This window comes from Dipodomys spectabilis, unplaced genomic scaffold, assembly GCF_019054845.1.
Source record: "Dipodomys spectabilis isolate Male_0828 unplaced genomic scaffold, ASM1905484v1 ptg000713l, whole genome shotgun sequence".
Classification (NCBI taxonomy): domain Eukaryota; kingdom Metazoa; phylum Chordata; class Mammalia; order Rodentia; family Heteromyidae; genus Dipodomys; species Dipodomys spectabilis.
Window position 1 is genome coordinate 43,391 of NW_024871390.1, and position 20,761 is coordinate 64,151.

General features: G+C 64.6%; 2 protein-coding genes and 1 non-coding gene across 4 annotated transcripts in view; all 3 read right to left on the reverse strand.

Moving 5' to 3' along the window:
• The window catches only part of Atn1 (atrophin 1), a 33,334-nt gene that overhangs the window by 2,865 nt on the left and 9,708 nt on the right, over nt 1–20,761 (reverse strand). The window contains exons 1-11 of one of the 2 annotated variants that reach the window (XM_042672446.1): nt 9,293–9,437; nt 9,066–9,188; nt 7,915–8,109; nt 4,010–4,199; nt 3,800–3,916; nt 3,428–3,541; nt 3,248–3,344; nt 2,529–2,608; nt 2,184–2,333; nt 1,609–1,740; nt 1,369–1,523 (exon numbers count right to left, since the gene is read on the reverse strand). In XM_042672446.1, the coding sequence (XP_042528380.1) occupies nt 1,369–1,523; nt 1,609–1,740; nt 2,184–2,333; nt 2,529–2,608; nt 3,248–3,344; nt 3,428–3,541; nt 3,800–3,916; nt 4,010–4,199; nt 7,915–8,109; nt 9,066–9,188; nt 9,293–9,300 (1,361 nt within the window). In that variant the 5' untranslated portion in view covers nt 9,301–9,437. Of the gene's footprint in view, nt 1–1,368; nt 1,524–1,608; nt 1,741–2,183; nt 2,334–2,528; nt 2,609–3,247; nt 3,345–3,427; nt 3,542–3,799; nt 3,917–4,009; nt 4,200–7,914; nt 8,110–9,065; nt 9,189–9,292; nt 18,470–19,339; nt 19,521–19,659; nt 19,804–20,761 lie in introns of those variants that run through there. The other variant, XM_042672445.1, reaches the window with a different exon arrangement.
• Nucleotides 16,048–17,168, reverse strand: CUNH12orf57 (chromosome unknown C12orf57 homolog). The gene is made up of 3 exons (XM_042672428.1): nt 16,812–17,168; nt 16,513–16,689; nt 16,048–16,205 (listed from the first exon to the last, which is right to left on the reverse strand). Exons 1-3 carry the CDS (start codon nt 16,861–16,863, stop codon nt 16,048–16,050), a joined length of 387 nt encoding a protein of 128 aa, XP_042528362.1. The 5' UTR covers nt 16,864–17,168.
• Nucleotides 17,077–17,138, reverse strand: LOC122101970. Its single transcript, XR_006146436.1, has one exon. It is a non-coding gene; the product is annotated as a U7 small nuclear RNA (small nuclear RNA).

Here is a 20,761-nt window from a genome sequence, read left to right on the forward strand (position 1 = left end):
GTTTGTGTGTGCGTGCGTGCATGTGTGCGCGTGTCTGTGTGCATGCGTGTGCGTGTCTGTGTGCGTGCATGCATGTGTGCGCGTTTGTGTGTGCGTGCGTGCATGTGTGCGCGTGTGTGTGCATGCGTGCATGTGTGCGCGTGTCTGCGTGCGTCTGTGTGGTGTGCGCGCACATGTGTGTGTCTGTGTGTGTGTGCGTGTGGTTCATCTCAGATCAGTGTCACACACTTCTCTCCCGGGGCTGGCTTTAAACAGCCCTGCTCAGCCTCGGCCTCGAGCAGCCGGGGTTGCAGGCGTGGGCTGCGGTGCCCGGCTGCATCTCAAGCTTCCTTCTGCAGGACTTGCGCTCCCCTTTTTGTTCCATCCCTGTGACCAAGCAAGAGTCCGAAGCCTCGGACAGCCAGGGGTGGGGGCCCCCAAGGCCTACAGGGGCAGAGCAGCCGGGTGTCTGCTCCCCAACTTTCCTCGCTCACCTTTGGCCACACCTGGGAGGCGGGGCCTGAGTCAAGATGTCTCCTTTCCAACCCAGATTGATCAAAAATACACACACGCACGCACACACACACACACACACACACACACACACACACCCCTCCACCGCAATAACCTACTTCCTTCCTGTAATATCTAAATAAAGGCCGGGCATGTAAGACGTGTGTGAATGAGGTGTGGAGGGCGGCTTCTTGGGGACCGGCCTGTCTCTGGGGAGGAGGGGGGGTTGGAAAGATGCTGGCCCCAAAGCCATAACGGGAGCACCTCCAGACTCCACTCACATCGTCCCGGTCAGGGCCAGTGGCGCACGCCTTTAATCCCAGCTACTCAGGAGGCTGAGATCTGAGGATCGCGGTTCGAAGCCAGCCCGGGCAGGAAAGTCTGAGACTCTGATCTCCAATGAGCCAGCAAAAAGGTGGAAGCGGAGCTGTGGCTCAAGTGGTAGAGCGCCCGCCTTGAGCAAAAGCTCAGGGCCAGCACCCAGGCCCAGAGTTTTCAAGCCCAGGACTGGCAAAGAAAAGAAAAAAATTCTCACGGACTTTTCTTCCCAGTTGGTTTCAAACCCAGATCCTCACAGCTCAACGCTGCACCGGCGCTTAGTTTCAGCTTGTTTTGTTTCTCTTTTGTGCCAGTCGTGGGACTTGAACTCGGGGCCTGGGCGCTGTCCCTCAGCTCTTCAGCTCAAGGCAGGCGCTCTACCACTTGAGCCATGGCTGCACTTCCCGTTTTCTGGTGGTTCATTGGAGATCAGAGTCTCACGGACTTTCCTGCCCGGGCTGGCTTTGACCCGCGATCCTCAGATCTCAGCCTCCTGAGCGGCCGGGATTACAGGCGTCAGCAGCGGCACCGCCCGTGGGGAGGTTGTGGGAGGGTCACCTGCAGTGAACGATGACGGGCCCCGCGTGGGGCAGGCTCTCCTGCCGCTGGTTGATCTGGTCCAGGAAGCTCAGGACGCCGCCGGGCTCACTGGGCACGCCGTGGTCAGGCCAGCTCAGGTACTGGTAGTGCCAGATCTCCCGCACCAGCTTCCCCTGAAAGCAAGACAGCAAGGCCATGCGTCTGGCCCCCAGCAGCGGCCCTGCCGCCGACCGGAAGAGGCGGGGCTCGGGCACTCACATTGTCCAGCGGCGACACCTGCAGCGTCCGCAGCTTGTACTCCGCCGTGTCCTGCTCCCCGCAGTTGGCCACGGAGTAGAGGCCGTAGACGCGCTGCGTGCCCGCCTCCGGCCAGTAGGGGACGCACTTGTTCTGCAAGGGGAAGTGGCACCACTGAGGCACAAAGGCCCAGGGCCCTCTGTCTGGCTGCCTACAGCGACGATGAAATCGCATTGAGGCCCTGACACACACCCGCCAGCCCCGCGAGCCCCAGCCGCCCAGCCACTCCGGAGGCTGAGAGCGGAGGATCGTGGGTCAAGGCCAGCCTGGGTGGGAAAGTCTCTGTGAGACTCTGATCTGCCGTGAACGAGCAAAAAGCCAGAATGGCGCTGTGGCTCAAGGGGTAGAGCGCCAGCCCTGAGCTGCGGAGCTGAGGGGCAGCGCCCGGGCCCTGAATTCAGGCCCCACGATCGACAGGAAGTCAAAGTGTGTGGTAGGCCTCCATTTCCCAGGAGGCCCTGGGCTTTTGCACGCGTGCGCACACACACACACATGCACCTATAGATACACCACACGCGCATGCGCGCTCTCCCTACCCGGCCTTTCTCCACCTCCCGCGTGGTCATGACGATGACACGCGTGTTCTCCTGCCAGATCATCTGCCAGAAGTCGTTCACCGTGGCCTCCAGGCAGCCCTGGCTGGCGATGTAGGTCTTCCCGTTCTCGTCCGGGCCCAGCAGCTGGTTCTAAGTGAGATCGCAGCAGCACGCGCCCGGACTGTGAACCTCCGGATACAGCACCTCCCTCCCACAGCCCCCCTAGACATGCCAGGGCCGGGGAAAGGGGGGGAAGCCTGTGGACCTGGGGTCCCCCGCCCCCCCCCGCACCACAGGGAGCCCCCAGGGCCCCCCCACAACCAGGCTCTGGCCACACCCAGCCACCTTCACGTAGTTGGCGTTGATGTAATCCGAGCCCGGGACGCTGCCGTCCCTCCCCTGCAGGATCACGCGGCTGTGGTCGACTGGCCGGGGCGAGAAGGCGGACGTGAGACGCGCCGGCCCCCCTCCACACGCCGAGGGCGGGGCTGGGAGCGCACGCCTGCCATCCCAGCCACGCAGGAGGCTGAGAGCTGAGGATCACGGTGCAAAGCCAGCCCCCCGCGGGAAAGCCTGTGAGACTCGGACCTCTAATGAGCCAGCAAAAAACTGCAAGCGGGGCTGTGGCTCAAGTGGTAGAGCGCCAGCCTTGAGCAAAAAAAAAAAAAAAAGGGGGCTAAAGCACAGCGCCCAGGCCCTGGGTTCGAGTCCCGAGAACTGGCACAAAATCAAAAGGCTCAGGGAGGGCGGGGTCCCTTTGCTTCTTGGTAGTAGGAAAGCTCTTAGGGCAGTTTAATTGTTTGGGTGCCCGTTATAGAGATTTGAACTCGGGGCCTGGCTGCTGTGGCCTGAGCTTCTTCCCCGGGCCGGTGCCACGGCTCCCACTCCCAGCTTCTTCTTGGATGCCCCAGGCTGGCTTCCAACCGCGATCCTCACATCTCAGCCTCCCTGAGGAGCTGGGACTACAGGCGTGCACACCGGCGCCCGGCTGATGTGGGAGGAGACAGTGGGGCTGGGGTGGCCGGAAGGTGCCAGGGGATGGGGGGGGGGGGCGCGGGGCTCACAGGGGAGAATGTTCTTGTAGCGATTCTTGCTCTTATTTTCCGGCCGTTGCCCCTCCAGTCTCTGGTGCAAGTTCTTCACCTCCTGCTTCTGCAGACTCTGTGGGAGAGGGGCGGGTGAGGCCGAGCCCTGGCGAAGGCGCTGCCCGTGGCCGCCCCGCGGTGGCCATGCCTGCCGTCTACCTCGAACTCCTCCCAGAAGCCCGCCTTGGCCGTCTCCTCCGACTCCTGCTTTTTGTTCAGCTCCAGCACGCGGTTCTCGATGTCCGCTGCGTTCACCCGAGTGGCATAGTAAGGCTGGGGAGGGACAAGGCCCGGATATCAGCCACGGGGCCGGGCACCGGGGCGCCCGCCTGTCATCCCCGCTCCTCGGGAGGCCGAGGTCTGGAGACTCAGATCTGGAGGCTCGGGACTCAAGGCCGGCCTGGGCAGGAAAGTCCGTCGAGGCTCCGATCTGCCATGAACCACCAGCCGACCGGGTAGAGCGCCAGCCTTGGGACAGCGCCCAGGCTGGGGGGGGAGGGAGGGAGGGCGGGCGGGGGCGGGGCCTCTCACCTGCCGCAGGTACACGAAGGCTCCGGAGGCTTCCTCGATGCCCACCTTCTTGAAGTGCTCCACCAGGTCCGCTAGGCTGTCGAAGGTCTCCGCGCCGCCCACCGTGTAGCGTCCTCCCTGGCGGAGGCCCAGGGCGGGCGCCGTGAGGCCTGGGCCTCCGGCCGCGATCCTCCCTCCCGCGGCCTCCACCCCGCGCCCACCTCCCGGTACCTGACACATGATCTTGATGTGCGTGACCCTGATCGGGGACGTGGGGCCAGCCTTGGGCTGGTCGCTGAGCACGGACAGCACGAAGTCGCCAGGCTGGCTCAGGCTCTCCCTCACCAGGAAGGTCCAGGGCTCGCCCTTGGCCTGCAGCAGCGCCTCGGCCTGCGCTCCTGACAGGTGGCCATGGTACCACCTAGAGGGGGGCGGCGTGGGGGTGAGGACTCGGCCCCGGGCTGCGCAGGGGCCGCGCAGGTAGGGACATCTCTGCTCCACCCAAATACTGAGCGGTGGGGGAAAGAGCCAAGTACGGTCGTGCACGCCTGTAATCCAAGCCGATCATCGGGAAGCTGAGGCGGGAGAATCCCAGCGCTCAGAAAAGAAGAAGATGGTGAGAAGCCTTGCACCCTGGTGCTAGGCCTTTGGTTCAAAGCCAAGCCCGAGCAGGAAAGTTTGACTGTCAGCTCCAATGAACCCCGCTCACCCCCACAGAAAGGCCGAGTGCCGGTGGCCCCGCCTGCCATCCCAGCCACTCAGGAGGCTGAGATCGGAGGATCGTGGTTCAAGGCCAGTCCGGGCAGGAAAGTCCGGGAGACTCTGATCTCCAACGAACCACCCAAAAGCCAAAAGTGGTGCCGTGGCCGGTAGAGCGCCAGCCTGGAGCTGAAGAGCTGAGGGACAGCACCCGGGCCCCGAGTTCAAACCCCAAGACAGACCAAAAAAATTTTAAAAAGCCCTAAGTAGAATTTGCATGTAGATCCAACCCCAGGGTGGCCAACGCCAGCCTGTGTGCAGAGCAGGGCCGGGCTGCGCCCCTACACCGTACAGGCCCAGGCCAGGCAGACAACACAGAAGCGGAAGAACCCGGGGGGGGGGGGGGGGTGATGGGGAGACCTTCTCCCCCCAGGGCCCCCCACCCCGTCACCCCAACTTCAAGGGCCAGGGGTGAAGTCACTGCTGGGAAGACCCCCCCCGGGGTTCAAAAGGCTTCAGAGTACTCTTTTTGGGGGGTGCTGGGCAGAAAGCAGAAGTCAGAGGCCTGTGACCCCCCCTTACACTGAGCCGTGCCAGCCCTCCTCAGGAGGAAGCGACACCCCCACAGGAAACCACGTGGTGGAAAAACCCACACAGTGCTCCCAGGGAGCGAGAAGTTAGGTTTCCCCAGCCCAGGCTCAGGAGAAAGAGGGGGGGACATTTTCCAACCGCAGGGATGGGGGGGGCCTGGCCTCCCTCCCCGCAGGGAGGGCCCCAGGACCACTCTGAGCCCTTCGTGTCCATCCTGGGGCTTGAACTCACGGCCGGGATTACAGGCGTGTGCACCAGAGCTCGGCCCTCTCCAACCCATTCTAAGGACCGGGTCTGGCCCCTCAGGACACCAGTGTGGGGGTTTTGAGTCCTAACCCACAGGGCGGCGCGGGGAGGAAATCTCCATGCAAATTCGAGGCTGACCACAGGAAGCGAGCTCAGCTTCCCTACTGTCCAGGGACACATGCAAATCCTGAGAGGAGGGGTTTGGGGGGGCCCCCTCCCCCCACGCCTCCCCCTCTCCCAGGTCTCTAGGTGAGGCCAGACTTCTAAGAATCCCTTAGAGCACCTATGGCTTTGCTTTTGTCTGTTCGTTTGTTTGGGGAGGGTCTCCATCCTGAGTCTTGAACTCAGGGCCTGAGCGCGGTCCCCTGAGCTTTTTCCCGGCTGGAGGAGGCTGGTGCTTGACCACTTGAACCACAAGCTCCACTTCGAGCAGGTTCACTCACTGGAGGTCAGAGTCTCACGGACTTTCCTTGAGCGTCAGAGCTCAGCGTCCTGAGTAGCCGGGATTACAGGCGTGCGCCACAGCGCCCAGCTTGGATGGACTCTCTTTCCTGTCCTCTCCTGCAATCTACCCTCTGCCTTGCTTGGCTTCTCCCAGGCTGGGTCTCAGCCTGCTCCGCGGCCCCTTGGCCCTCGAACCCAGACCCCACAGCCCTGTTGGGGTCTAGGCGGAGCCGGAGCTGCCCCTCCCGCAGCCCAGAGCGTGGCTGGGGGCGGGACGCAGCGGGCAGGGAAGGTAAGAGGGTCTGAGAATGGCCACGGTCCCAGCTATGGCCTCACAGCTCCCTTTCCACAAAGCCCAGGCTGCCTAGAACCTGTCATTCTCCTCCCTCAGCCTCCTGGTTATCTGGGACTATATGCATGCAAACCTGGCTGCTGCAGGCAGAAGAGAAGAAGAAAGTTCTAGAAGGGTAACAGGGAGAGATTTCCCCCCCCCCCCCCCCCCCGCCACCATTCTTGGCTTCACTACTGGAAGAGAAGTCTCCAGAAAGGAGGCACAGACACCAAGCCTTTTTCCTCAGTTTCCCGGCAGTGACCAGAACAAAACTATTGAGGCAAATTAAGGGGCATGAATCTCAAAAAAGGCAAAAAGGCAGGCTGGGCAGCGGCTCAGGGGTAGAGCGCTCGCCTAACACGCAGAAGCCCTGGGTTCGAATCCTCAGTATCACAGACACGGAAAAAAGCGGAAGTGGCGCTGTGGCTCAAGGGGTAGAGCGCCAGCCTGGAGCCAAAGAGGCTCAGGGGACAGCGCCCAGGCCCTGAGTTCAAGCCCCAGGGACCGGCAAAAAGTAAAAAATGAATAATACAAAATAAAACCTGGCAGAACTGTACCAGTGGCTCGTGTCTGCCATCTCTGTCCCTCTGGAGGCTGAGATGTGAGGATCGGGGTTCAAAGCCAGCCTGGGTCGGAAAGTCTGACACACGCTTATTTCTATGGAGCCAGGAAAAAAGCCAGAGGAGGCGCTGTGGCTCAAGGGGTAGAGCGCCAGCCTTGGGGGGGAAAGCTCCGAGACGCAGCCCGGGCCCTGGGTTCAAGCTGCAGCACTGACGTGCACCCACCAAACAGTGCTCGGGTCGCTCAGTGCGAGACCCACGCGGGCCTGGAGTGCACGAGCCCTGCCGCCACAGAGCGAAGGAGAAAGAAGGAAAGGAGGGAGGGGGAAGGGAGGAGGGGGAGAAGGGAAAAGGGAGGAGGGGGAGGAGGGCAGGGAGGAGGGCAGGGAGGAGGGAGAGAGGGAAGGGAGGAGGAGGGGGAGGGAAGGGAGGAGGAGGGGGAGGACAGGGAGGAGGGGGAGGAGGGCAGGGAGGAGGGGGAGGAGGGCAGGGAGGAGGGGGAGAAGGGCGGGGAGGAGGGGGAGGAGGGCGGGGAGGAGGGGGAGGAGGGGGGAGGAGGGCAGGGAGGAGGGCGAGGAGGGGGAGGAGGGCAGGGAGGAGGGGGAGGAGGGCAGGGAGGAGGGCAGGGAGGAGGGAGGAGAGGGAAGAGGAAAGAGGGAGGAGGGGGAGGAGGGAAGAGGGAGGAGGGAAGGGAGGAGGGCAGGGAGGAGGAGGGGGAGGGCAGGGAGGAGGGGGAGGAGGGGGAGGAGGGCAGGGAGGAGGGGGAGGAGGACAGGGAGGAGGGGGAGGAGGGCAGGGAGGAGGGGGAGGAGGGCAGGGAGGAGGGGGAGGAGGGGGAAGAGGGCAGGGAGGAGGGGGGAGGAGGGACAGGGAGGAGGGGGAGGAGGGCAGGGAGGAGGGGGAGGAGGGGGAAGAGGGCAGGGAGGAGGGGGAGGAGGACAGGGAGGAGGGGGAGGAGGGCAGGGAGGAGGGGGAGGAGGGGGAGGAGGACAGGGAGGAGGGGGAGGAGGGCAGGGAGGAGGGGGAGGAGGGGGAGGAGGGGGAGGAGGGCAGGGAGGGAAGGGAGGAGGGCAGGGAGGAGGGGGAGGAGGGGGAGGAGGGCAGGGAGGAGGGGGAGGAGGGCAGGGAGGAGGGCGGGGAGGAGGAGGGGGAGGAGGGGGAGGAGGGGGAGGAGGGCAGGGAGGAGGGGGGAGGAGGGCAGGGAGGAGGGGGAGGAGGGCAGGGAGGAGGGGGAGGAGGGCGCCCGCCCGCACGCACGCACGCACCGCTCGCTGGTGGGGTCGGAGCAGTTGAGCGGGTACTTGAGGTGGATCACGGTGCCGTCGCGGTCCTGCAGGACGCCCTGCTGCTGCGTGTAGAACTCCACGAGCTCGGTGAGCGTGGCGAACTTCTCCCCGCCGTACAGGTCGTAGAAGTCCCCCGAGTTCTGGATGCGGATGTGCGTCACCTGGTCGTCCACCCTGCGGGCCGGGAGCGGGGTGGGCGCGGGGCCTTGCGCGTGTAGGCAGGCAGGGCAGGGGGGAAGGAGGCCGCAGGACAGAGGACTGAGTCACCAGCACCCAGGAGAGAGGACTCAGCCACCAGCACCCAGGACAGCAGGGCCCTGCCACCAGCACTTAGGATAGCAAGACCCAGCCACCAGCACTTAGGACAGCAAGACCCAGCCACCAGCACCCAGGGCAGAGGACTGAGCCACCAGCACCCAGGACAGAAGACCAAACCAGCAGCACCCAGGACATCAGGACCCAGCCACCAGCACCCAGGACATCAGGACCCAGCCACCAGCACCCAGGACATCAGGACCCAGCCACCAGCACCCAGGACATCAGGACCCAGCCACTAGCACCCAGGACATCAGGATCCAGCCACCAGCATCCAGGACATCAAGACCCAGTCACTAGCACCCAGGACAGAGGACTGAGCCACCAGCACCCAGGACATCAGGACCCAGCCACCAGTACTTTTTTTTTGGTAGGTCAAGGAACTTGAACTCTGGGCCTGGGTGCTGTCCCTGAGCCCTTTCACACAAGGCTGGCGCTCTACCCCTTGAGCCACAGCACCACTTCGGGTTTTCTGGTGGTTTATTGGAGACCAGAGTCTCATGGACTTTCCTGCCCGGGCTGGCTTTGAACCGCGATCCTCAGCTCTCAGCCTCCCGAGCAGCTGGGATGGCGGGTGTGAGCGCCGGCGCCCGGCTACTTTTCATTGTAATTTGTGTCAGTCCTGGGACTTGAACTCTGGCCTGGGCACTCACTGCCCCTCCGCTTTTTCCCTCCGGGCTGGCGCTCCATGACATAAACCTCACCCCTACTTCTGGCTCTTTGCTGCTGGCTCATTGGCGATGAGTCCCCCCCCAGGCCGGCTCATCACCCTCCAGCGCCGCGGGGATTACAGGCGTGCGCAGCAGAGCACCTACCTCACCGAGAGGGAGAAGTCACCCTGGTTTTTGCGGCTGGGCCGCGCGAGGAAACTCCCATTGACACCCCGACTTTTGAGCAGGGCCTCGGCCTCCAGCCCGCCGAGGTCGCGGTGAAACCACCTGCAAAAGGCAGAGGCCGGGGCGAAGCTCAGATCGGCCCCGTGAGGGGACCCCAAGATGCCGGGCCTCCTTCCTGGGGGGGGCAGGGTCCCCTCTACCCTTACCTCACCATCCTGGGCTCCCTGGGGGGAAGACAGCGAAAGAGGGGGTGCAGCACGCACAGGAGGGAAGGCTGCCGCCGGGGACCCCCCTGACCAGCCCAGCGAGCACCCCACAAGCCAGCCGGCACCCCAGGGCCAGACTTCCACTTGTGGGGCTGCCAGGGGCGGCCGGCAGGGCGGGGGACAGGAAGGGGCGGCTCACCCCCGGGGGAACTCAGCCCTCACTTCTTGTTTCTGGGCCCCAAACCAGAAGTGTGGCAGGGGTGGGGGAGGGGCCGCCATCAGAAAGCTCTGGATGGAGCCCCGCACGGGGAGAGGGGCGGGGGACAGGCTACCCCAACCCCAGAAATAGGGGTGCCCCCCCCCCCAGCCACCGAACGCGTCCAGCAGCTCACGCCTGCAATCCCGGCTACTGGGGAGGCTGAGACAGGAGGATCGGGGTTCCAAGCGCTGCCCTGCACCAGCCCACCCGCCTCCACCTCCTGCTCCAGCCGCTGCTTCGCCAGCCAGTGACAGCGGCAATGACAAAGACATTCACAGCCTTGTTCCTCGTGGTAGATGTGTGTGTGTGTTTGTGTGTGTGTGTGTGTGTGTGTGCACGCGCACGCGCACCAGTCCTGGAGCTTGAACTCAGGGCCTGGGCGTGTCTCTTAGCTTTTCCACTCCAGGCTGGTGCTCTACCCCTTGAGCCACAGCGCCACGTCTGGTTTTCTGGTGGTTCCTGGGAGATCAGAGTCTCATGGACTTTCCTGCCCAGGCTGGCCTCCACCTGCGATCCTCAGATCTCAGCCTCCTGAGGAGAGGGGAGGCCAGGCGTGAGCACCAGAGCCAGGACACACTGCCTGCGTGGCTCCTGTCTGAAATCCCAGGGCTCTGCAAGGAGAGGGCAGCAGTACCAATGGTTTGAGGTCAACCTTGAGCAGAACATGACAGAGACCCCATCTCAACCAATGAGCCGGGTGTGTAGAGCGCACCTGACGTCCCTGTTACTTGGGACACAGAGGTGGGAGAGTCAAAGTCCAGACCAATCTTAGCAAACACACAAGGCCCTGCCCCCCAAACAGCCAAAGCAGAAAGGGACCGGGCCCGTGACCCAAACGACAGTCTGCTTAGTAAACACGAGGCCCCGAGTTCAAGCCCCGGTACTGACAACAAAAAAAAAGTCTGCAGGGATGTTGGCGGCTGCCATCCCAGCGACTCGGGAGGCTGAGACCTGAGGATCACAGTTCAAAGCCAGCCTGGGCAGGAAAGTCCATGAGACTCAGGTCTCCAATGAACCACCAGAAAACCGGAAGTGGCGCTGTGGCTCAAGTGGTAGAGCGCCCGCCTGGATCTGAAGAGCTGAGGGACAGCGCCCAGGCCCTGAGTTCAAGCCCCAATACTGGTGCGCGCGCACACACACACACACACACACACACACACACACACACAGAGTTGTCACTGTTGGTTGGCTTTTTTCTCTCTCGCTTTCTCCTCTTACACGTGCCCCCCAAATTTGCCTGATTTATTTCCCACAGGCCCAACTTTGGCTAAACCTCCAGTTGGACATTTGAACTCTGCCCTGGCCATATGCAAACTTGGCTCCGCCCACTGTGTCCCCCCCCCACCCCGCCCCCCCCCCCAGCCTGCCAAGCCTCAGCTGCCTGCTACTGAAAAAGGTCCAGTGAAGCCAGGCACCGAGCGCACACCTGGCATCCCAGCCACTCAGGAGGCCGAGATCTGAGGATCGCGGGTGGAGGCCAGCCCGGGCAGGAAAGTCCCGGTGAGACTCTGATCTCCAGTGAACCACTCAAAACCCACAAGGGAGGCTGTGGTTCACGTGGTAGAGCACCAGCCTTGAAGGGGAAAAAGTTCAGGAACAGCACCCAGGCCCTGAGTTCACACACACACACACACACACACACACACACACGCACACACATGCACACCCAATCAAAACCCCCCTGGACTTGTGTAGGCACAGCCCAGCACCTGTCCACGGACACGCATACTCAGTGAGAGGCAAACCCCAACACAAACGCGTGATCCTGACCACACGCACAGCGCTAGCGGTCAGTGCTCCTGGCAGGAACTAAGCGCAGCCCTGAGCCGCTGAGCCAGCTAAGTGACATGAGCCCCCGACAGTCAGGACAGACGCACACCCAGCTAAGAATGCACAGGCACCACCGGCTCCTAGCAGCAAATAAACCATGCCAAGTTGGATCTGGCTGAGCACTGGCACACACTGCCAGCCCATCCCCCAACCCTCCCCCTCCTCTTCCTCAGGACTTGCTGGCTCAACTTGCTTGCTCAGCTGGTGCTCCACCACTTGAGCCATGCCTCCCGCCAGGCTTTTTGCTGGCTATTTTGCATCAAGGCTCATGGACTGTTCTGTCAAGGCTGGCCTCAAACCCCTATCCTCCAGACTTCAGACTCTTGAGTAGCTAAAATTACAGATCACAGGCTTGAGCTACCAGTACATGGCTTTGTTCTTTCCTTCCTTCAGCCATCCCTCCTTCCATCCTTCCTTTCGTCCCTCATTTATGTATTTATTTTTGTTCTGAGGCTTGAAGCTTCTGCTCGTTCAAGGCTGGCGCTCTACCACTTGAGCCACGGCACCACTTCTGGCTTTTTCTGTGGATGTGGTGCTGAGGAATCGAACCCAGAGCTTCATGCATGCTAGGAGAGCACTCTACCACTGAGCCACCTGCCCAGCCCTGAGAGACTCTCATCTCCAATGAACCATGAGAAAACCTGAAGTGGTGGTATGGCTCAAGTGGTAGAGCACCAGCCTTGAGCAAAAGAAGTTCAGGGAGGTGGGTGCCAATGGGCCTGTCATCCCAGCTACTCAGGAGGCTGAGATCTGAGGATCGTAGTTCAAAGCCAGCCTGGGCAGGAAAGTCCATGAGCCTCTGATCTCCAATAAACCACCCGAAAACCGGAAGTGGCGCTGTTGCTCAAGTGGTAGAGTGCTAGCCTTGAGCTAAGGAACAGCGCCCAGGCCCTGAGTTCAAGCCCTACAACCAACAACAACAACAAAAAGCAGCTCAGGGGTAGCACCCAGGGCTTGAGTTCAACCTCTAGGACCTGTACACACACACACACACACACACACACACATCTGTTATGTAACCAGGCATGGTAGTACATTTCTGAAATCTCAATGACTCAGGAAGTGGAGGCCAAGAGAATTATAATTAAAGGCCAACTCAGGCAAACAACAAGAACAATTAGTGGGCTGGGCAGGTGGCTCCGTGGTACAGTGCTCGCATAGCATGCATGAGGCCCTAGGTTCCATTCCTCAGCAGCACATACGCAGAAAAAGCCCGAAATGGAGCTGTGGCTCACGTGGTAGAGCGCCAACCTGGAGCTGAAGAGCTGAGGGACAGCGCCCAGGCCCTGAGTTCAAGACCTAGGACTGGAAAAAACAAACAAACAAACAAAAAAAATTGGTGAGACCTCCATCTTACCTCACAAGCTAGGCATGATGGAGCAAGCCTGGAATTCGTGCTGCTAAGGAGGCCAAGGCAGAGGCTGGGAGTCTGAGGCTGGCCTCCCCTCAGGCAGAGCACGAGCCTCCGTGTGGAAACCACAGCCTCCATCGAAAATGGTCGGAGGAAGGACTCCAGGGCGGAATGTTAGCTAACAAGGATATAAATAGCCTCAGTGTGTGTCAGGAGGAATCAAACCCAGGCCTCGTGCTTGCTGGGAGCACTCTACCACTGAGCCACGCTCCCAGCCCCAAGGCTACGACTTCACACTTCAGTAGCCCAAAGGAGGACCTAGAGGTGACTGGAGGGTCACTGGGAGGCTGACGTGGGGGTGTGGTTGGGGTACAGGAGGTAAAGCCTGGCTGCACACCCATGATCTCCATCTCCACAACAAAACAACAGCCTCGTCATCCCAGCCACTCAGGAGGCTGAGACCTGAGGATCACAGTGCAAAGCCAGGCCGGGCAGGAAAGCCTGTGAGGCTCCTATCTCTAATGGCCAGCAAGAAGCCAGAAGGAGAGCTGTGGCTCGAGTGGTAGAGCGCCCGTCTGGAGCCACACAGTTCAGAGACAGCGCCCAGGTCCTGAGATCAAGTCATGAGGCACACAGGCGTGCACTCGCGCGCGCGTGCGCACACACACACAAACACACACACACACACACACAGATGGGAAGAAAAAAGACAGATGGAAGGAAGGGAGGGAGGGGAGGGAGGGAGGACTTCAGTGTAAATTTTACATTATACTGCCAGTTTTGTGCTGGCTTTACTTTTGTTGGTCGTGGGGCTTGAACTCAGGGCCTGGGCGCTGTAACTCAGCTCTTCAGCTCAAGGCGGGCGCTCTACCCCTTGAGCCACAGCGCCACTTCCGGTTTTCTGGTGGTTGATTGGAGAGATCAGTCTCAGGGACTTTCCTGCCCTAGGCTGGCTTTGAACCGCGATCCTCCGATCTAGGCCTCCTGAGTAGCTGGGGTGGCAGGCGGGAGCCACGACGCCGGGCTGGTTTCCTTTTTTATTTCACCCGAGGTGGGGTCTCGCTCTGCAGCTGGGGTGTCTGGACGTGGGGTCCTGCCCACGAGCGGGGACCACAGGCAGACACCCAATCCCAGAGCCACGAGGCAGACGAGCCCATGTGAGGGGTGTCCCTGCGGGGGGAGGGGCACCCCTCACAGGTGGACCTGGAGACCCCCCCACACAGGTGTCCCCCCCCCACAGGTGTCCCCCGTCCTCACAGGTGTCCCCCCTCACAGGTGTCCCCCCTCACAGGTGTCCCCCCCGTCCTCACAGGTGTCCCCCGTCCTCACAGGTGTCCCCCCCTCACAGGTGTCCCCCGTCCTCACAGGTGTCCCCGTCCTCACAGGTGTCCCCGTCCTCACAGGTGTCCCCCCCCTCACAGGTGTCCCCCGTCCTCACAGGTGTCCCCGTCCTCACAGGTGTCCCCCCCTCACAGGTGTCCCCCCCGTCCTCACAGGTGTCCCCCCCTCACAGGTGCCCCCCCTCACAGGTGTCCCCGTCCTCACAGGTCTCCCCCGTCCTCACAGGTGTCCCCCCCTCACAGGTGCCCCCCCTCACAGGTGTCCCCCCCTCACAGGTGTCCCCCGTCCTCACAGGTCTCCCCCGTCCTCACAGGTGTCCCCCCCTCACAGGTGTCCCCCCCGTCCTCACAGGTGTCCCCCCCTCACAGGTGTCCCCCCCTCACAGGTGTCCCCCCCCTCACAGGTGTCCCCGTCCTCACAGGTCTCCCCCGTCCTCACAGGTGTCCCCCCCTCACAGGTGCCCCCCCTCACAGGTGCCCCCCCTCACAGGTGCCCCCCCTCACAGGTGTCCCCCGTCCTCACAGGTGTCCCCCCTCACAGGTGCTCCCCCTCACAGGTGCCCCCCCTCACAGGTGTCCCCCGTCCTCACAGGTCTCCCCCGTCCTCACAGGTCTCCCCCGTCCTCACAGGTGTCCCCCCCGTCCTCACAGGTGTCCCCCCCGTCCTCACAGGTGTCCCCCCCTCACAGGTGTCCCCGTCCTCACAGGTGTCCCCCCCTCACAGGTGTCCCCCCCCACAGGTGTCCCCCCCGTCCTCACAGGTGTCCCCGTCCTCACAGGTGTCCCCCCCTCACAGGTGTCCCCCCCCACAGGTGTCCCCCCCGTCCTCACAGGTGTCCCCGTCCTCACAGGTGTCCCCCCCGTCCTCACAGGTGTCCCCCCCGTCCCCACAGGTGTCCCCCCCCACAGGTGGACCCGGCTGGAAAGGCCTGGCCGTCACCGGCCGCCGGGGCCGGGGTTCGGGGCGGGCCGGGCAGAACCGGGAGGGGCGCGGCCGGGCCGGCGTGAGGGGCGGCAGGGCCCGAGCGGCCCGCGGGTGCGGGGTGCGGGGTGCGGGTCCCGCGCGGGGCCGGGGCGCGGGGTCCGGGCGCGGCGCCGACTCACCCGCGGGACAGCATCTCCAGGCGGGCGGCGGCGGGGCAGAAGCTCGGCGGCGCAGGTCTCGGAAGGGCGGGGCCGCCCCTCCCCCCCCCCCCCCCCCCGCCGCCCGCCTTCGGGAGGGGCGGGGCCGCCGCCGCACCTGGCCTGGGCGCGGCCGGCCCGGGGGAGGGGCCGCACCGGTGCGCCCGGGCCGCGTCCCGGAAGCCCGGGGGGCGGGGGCAGGGGGCAGGGGGCTCGGCCCCTCCGGAGCCGGCCACTGGGGAGGCTGAGATCTGAGGGCCGCGGCCAAGGAGCCCCCAGAAGGCGGAGGTGGCGCCGGGCCCCGGGGAGGAGCCGGGCCCGGGCTCAGGCCCGCGGCGCGACAAGAAACTCCAGCGACTCCGCGGCGGGGCGGGGCGGCGCGCCCGCACAGCGCGTTTATTGGCCCTCCGCGGGGGCGGGGCCCGAGGGGGCGGGGCGAAGGGCAGGGCGCCGAGGGGGCGGGGCGCCGAGGGGGCGGGGCGCCGAGGGGCGGGGCGAAGGGCAGGGCCTCGAGGTCTGGAGGGCGGGGCGCCGAGGGACGGGGCGAAGGGCAGGGCGCCGAGGGGGCGGGGCCCGAGGGGCGGGGCGAAGGGCAGGGCACCGAGGGGGCGGGGCCCGGAGGGGCGGGGCGAAGGGCAGGGCCTCGAGGTCTGGGGGCGGGGCCCAAGGGGGCGGGGCGAAGGGCAGGGCGCCGAGGGGCGGGAGTCTGGAGGGGGTGGTGGGCGGGGCGTGGAGGGGCGGGGTCTGGGGGCGGGGCGTCGAGGCCAAGGGCGGGGCGGCCCAGGCGGAGTCCACGCCCGGTGCGGTCCGCCGCGGGCGGCAGGGCGGGGGGGGGACGGGGCGGGCGGGCGGCTCAGGAGGCGGCCACGCCGGGCGCGGGCGCGGGCGCAGGCGCGGACGGCGGCGGCGCCATGGGCGGCAGGAGCAGCGCCTTCAGCTGGCCCGCCAGGCTCGCCATCTCCGGGTCCTGGGCCTCGTACGACTTGACCAGGCGCGCGAACTTGAGGACACCTGCGGGGGGCGGCGGTCAGCCCGCAGGCCGGCGGGCCTGAGGCGGAAAGGGGCGCCGGCCCCGGGTTCAGGCCCCAGGACCGGCCCGGAGTGTCAGGCCCACTCTCGGGCCGCCGCCTGCGCCTGCGCGCGCGGCCTCAGGCCCGCCGGGGACCCGAGCGCGGGACGCTGGCCCCGCGCTGTGGCTTTGTCGGGCGTGGGGCTTGAACCCGGGCTCTGCGGGGCAGGGCCGTCACAAGTGGCCGTCGCCGCCGCGGGGTGAAGCCGGGGGTGGGGGTGGGGGTGGGCGAGGCCCCGCCCCACGCACCTTCCCCGTCGCAGCTGAAGCCGTAGGCCTTGATGACCTCCTGCTGGATCTGCGTGGCCACGGGCAGCACGAACTGCAGCATCTTGCCCATGTCGTTGCACGCGTTGTCGCGGGCCTCGTCCATGCGCACCGCGTTCTCCGGGGCCGAGAAGGCCTGGATCACCTCGGCCAGGACCACTGCGCGTGCGGCGGCGGGAAACCCGGGGGGGATCGGGGTGAGGGGACGGGACCCGCCCACGCGCACCGCACCCACGCGCACCCCAGGCCCCCCACTCCCCCCAAACAGAAACGCTGCTCACCCTTGGCCTGCTCCGCGCTCAGCGCCGCGGGCTGGGACGAAGCGGACGCCATGGAAAACCACACGGCTCCAAAGGAATTAAGGGGGGAACCACAAACCCACAGAAACCCGCTGCCTGTTAAAGCAGCATCCGGCGGCCGCGAGCGCAGCGGAAGCGGAGGGGAAAGCCAACCGGAAGTTACCGGTCAGGGACCCAACCAAGGAAGAGCGGGATGTAAAGCATCACTTCGACACAGCCCAGGTCTGCCGTTACACACGTTAAGGTTGTGGGTTTTCCGGCAAAAGCCAGAAAACCTGCTGGACAAATTCTAAAAGAGCTGCAACACTTGTGCCGAGCCGCCCTGCGGCGACCAGCGGGGGCAGCGCCCACCCCTTTCACACTGAGGGCGAGTTTGGGGCTGGCGCTCTCCGACCCCCGAGCGAGGGAAGCAGCAGCCAGACCCACGTGCGGGTGCGGTCACCGCGTGGACAGTCCACGGAACTAATTGGAAACATTGTTTTTCCTGGAGTTTGTAAACGTTTGGGAAGTGCTATGCAAATTAGCCTGGTTCCGATTGGCTGGGGACACAAGCCAATCACGGCGCCCCAGTGGTGAAGAACCAGGACGGGGATTGGCTCTCAAGAAAAGCCAATGGGAGCCGGGAGCAAGAGCCGTCGTGGCGCTTTCCCAGCCCGGCTTGCGGGGCGCTGCGCGCCGTCCTGGGACCCCAGTGCGATCGCGCGCGGGATCCGGGTCCCGCTGCACCCCGAAGGCCGCCTCGCCCCATTCAGCCCCCCCACCCCCCGCGGGCTGCGCTGAGGACCTCGGGCCTCCCGAGACCTCCCCGCTGGCTCCAAGGCTTTCCAACCCAGTAGGAAAGCGAGTCTGCAGCGATGACTCGCGCCTGTAGTCCCAGCTACTTAGGAGGCTAAAATCTGATCCAGGCAGACGAGCCTGGAAGACGTTGACCCCTAACGAACCACCAGAAGCGGTAGAGCAGCAGCCTTGGGCGGGAAAAGCCCAGCTGGCTCGAGGCCCCGGGTTCAAACCCCAGGACACACAAGTCCCAGGATTCCCACCTCCCTCCTTTGTGGGCCGAGAGACCTCGCCCCAAGCCCAGCAGCCCACCGCCACCAACAACAAGTCAGAGCCGTTTTCCTGGGGAGGCCTGAGGGCGTGTTTGTTTGGTTGGTTTGGGATGTTTTTTTTTTAAAGAGCGTCATATAGATATTTATATATATAAATTATTAATGTGGGGGGCGGGGCGTACATCGCAGAGGGGGGGCACGGAGGGGCCGATGGGGGGGGGGGGCGGCACACAGATGCTACGCAAAAAACAGCCACATCTAACAGATGAAAATAGTCACACCAAAGGGGGGGGCGCGGCCCCCGGGGCTGGGCCTGGGGGGGAGGAGGAGGAGGAGGAAGGCCGGGGGACGAGGAAGAGAGACCTGGTCCAAGATCCACTGTGCGCTGCCCCCCCCCCCCCCGCCCCGTCCGTCCCCGCCTCCCTCCCGCTGTCCCGCTGCACGCGCGTCCCGCGGCCCAGCAGCGCTCTTCCCCGCGGCTCCGGGCGGCAGGCCAGGCGCGGGGGCTTCCGGGGTTGGGGTGCTGGGGCCGGCGGGGGGCTCTTGATGGCCGGGGTCTACAGCGGCTTGTCACTCTCCTTCTTCAGGTGGCTGCGGGGAGGGGGGGAGAGCAACGACACAGGGGTGAGGCGGGCCCCCCTTCGGGGCGGAGGGGAAGGGGCTCAGGCCTGCCACCTCAACCGCGCGGGAGGCGGGGATCGCAGCCGGCCTCATCTCCAATGAGCCGGCAAAAGAAAGCGCTGGAAGCGGAGGCTGCAGCTCGAGCGGCACAGCGCCAGCCGGGGGCGCCCGGCGCCCGGACAGACCCAGCCACGGGGAGTGAAAAACGGGGAAAGAACAGATGCGCATGCGCACAGCCACCAAGTGCGCGCGCGCGCAGCTAGCGGCAGCCCTGCCGCCCTCGCGCACGCGCACTGGCTTTTCCCTCCCACGGCTAGCGGTCAATGCCTCTCAGGCTCTTTTGCCTGGATCAGATTTTAGCCTCCTAAGTAGCAGTCCAAGCGCATGCGCACACCTTACCAGCCGCCCAGCACATAGGCACGCACACACGGAGCTTCAGCCCCACTCACATGCGCACAGCTAGCAGTAGCCCATCATAGTCACGCATGCGCACACGTAGCAGCAAGCCATCACGCACACACACACACACACACACACACACACACACACACACACAGAGCAGCTGGCCACTACGCTCACGCATGCGCACACCTAGCAGCCGCCCAGCATAGGCACGCGCACACGGAGCCGCAGTCCCACGCGCATGCGCACACACAGACGGAGCGGCAGCCCCACGCGCATGCGCACAGCTAGCAGTAGCCCATTCACGCATGCGCACACGTAGCAGCAAGCCTCACGCTCACCCAGCAGCTGGCGGCCACGCTCACGCATGCGCCCACGTGGCAGCAGCCCCCGCCCCTCGCCCGCCCCCCTCTCCCCCGGCCCGGGCTCCCCGCTGACCCGTAGTAGTCCTCCTGGGCGGGAAGCGGCACGCTGTGCAGCGGATGGTGCGCGTGCAGCCACTGCTGCTGCTCCAACGCCAGCCTCTGCAGCTCGGCCGACTGCGCGTGCATGGCCTGCAGCTGGTGGGCCGCAGACATGGGCGCCGACAGCGAGGCCGGCAGGTCCCGGTACGGGGCAGCTGGCATCGAGAAGGGCGGGAACACGGGACTGAGGGGCTGCGGCCAGGGGACGGCCAGCCGCTTTACCTCCGACGGCGGCGGCGGAAGCCCGCGTCCCCTGCTCCCCCCGGCGACCCCCGCGCCCGCCTCCCCGCTTACCAAAGAGCTGGTGGCGAAGAACTTCGTTCTCGTGCAGAGGGTGAGGGAGGAGGGGGTTGGGGAGGGTCCCGGCCGGGTAGGGGATCCGGGTCAGGTGAGACCCAGAAGCCAGGGGGTCAATGAGAGGGTGCACCGAGGCGGACGCTGGAGGGCACAAGAGGAGGAAGTCACAGCCAGGCAGGTCTGGGGACACCGTGCAAGCTCGGGAAGGGACAGACAGGACGCCCTCCCAGGTTAGGACCAGGGCCGAGGCGGGCGCTGCTGATCCCGCCTGGAATCCCAGCTGCTGAGGAGGCTGAGATCTGAGGACAACACTCAAAAGCCCGGTCCCTAAGACTCCCTGATCTCCACGGCGCCCCCAAAACGCTGAAGGCAGAGCTGCGGCCCAACTGGTAAAGCACCAGCCTTGAATCAAAAACGCTCGGGGATGCAACCAGGCCCTGAGTTCGAACTCTATTACACACACACACACACACACACACACACACTACCATCTGCGCTGAGCTGGTGACTCCTGCCTGTAAACCTTAGCTACTCCGGAGGCTGAGATTTGAGGATCTTCATTCACAACCAGCCCAGGCTGCCTAGTCTGCAAGACTTGCTCCAAGGAGAGCGAGCTGTGGCCCAAGGGGTACAGTGCCACCAATGGGGGCGGGGAGGGGTGCACGCGGGGAAGCCAAGCTAGGGCACCGGGCCCGAGTACCATCACTGGCTCACACACACACACACACAAGGCTGGAGTGTGGGGCCTACAGATCATGGAGACGGAAATGCCAGAAGAGTGGAAGCCGGAGAAGTAGAGGCCGGGAGGAGGGGAGGGATGGAGGCCAGGAGGGGTAGGGAGGGAAGGAGGAGGAGGAAGTCAAAGGGCCCCTGGGGGGAGGCCAGAGGCGGGAGGAGTAGAGGCCGGGAGAGGTGGAGGCCAGGAGAGGAGGAGGAGGTCAAGGGGCGGAGGAAGCCCAAGGGAAGCCAGAGGCAGGAAGCATGAGGGGAGGCGAGAGGCGGGAGGGGGCGTGGCTAGGGCTGTGAGGGCGGGACGCAGGGAAGGGGGCGTGGCCAGGAGGCAAGAGGCGAGGGAAAGGGCGGGGCCGGGAGGCAGGCC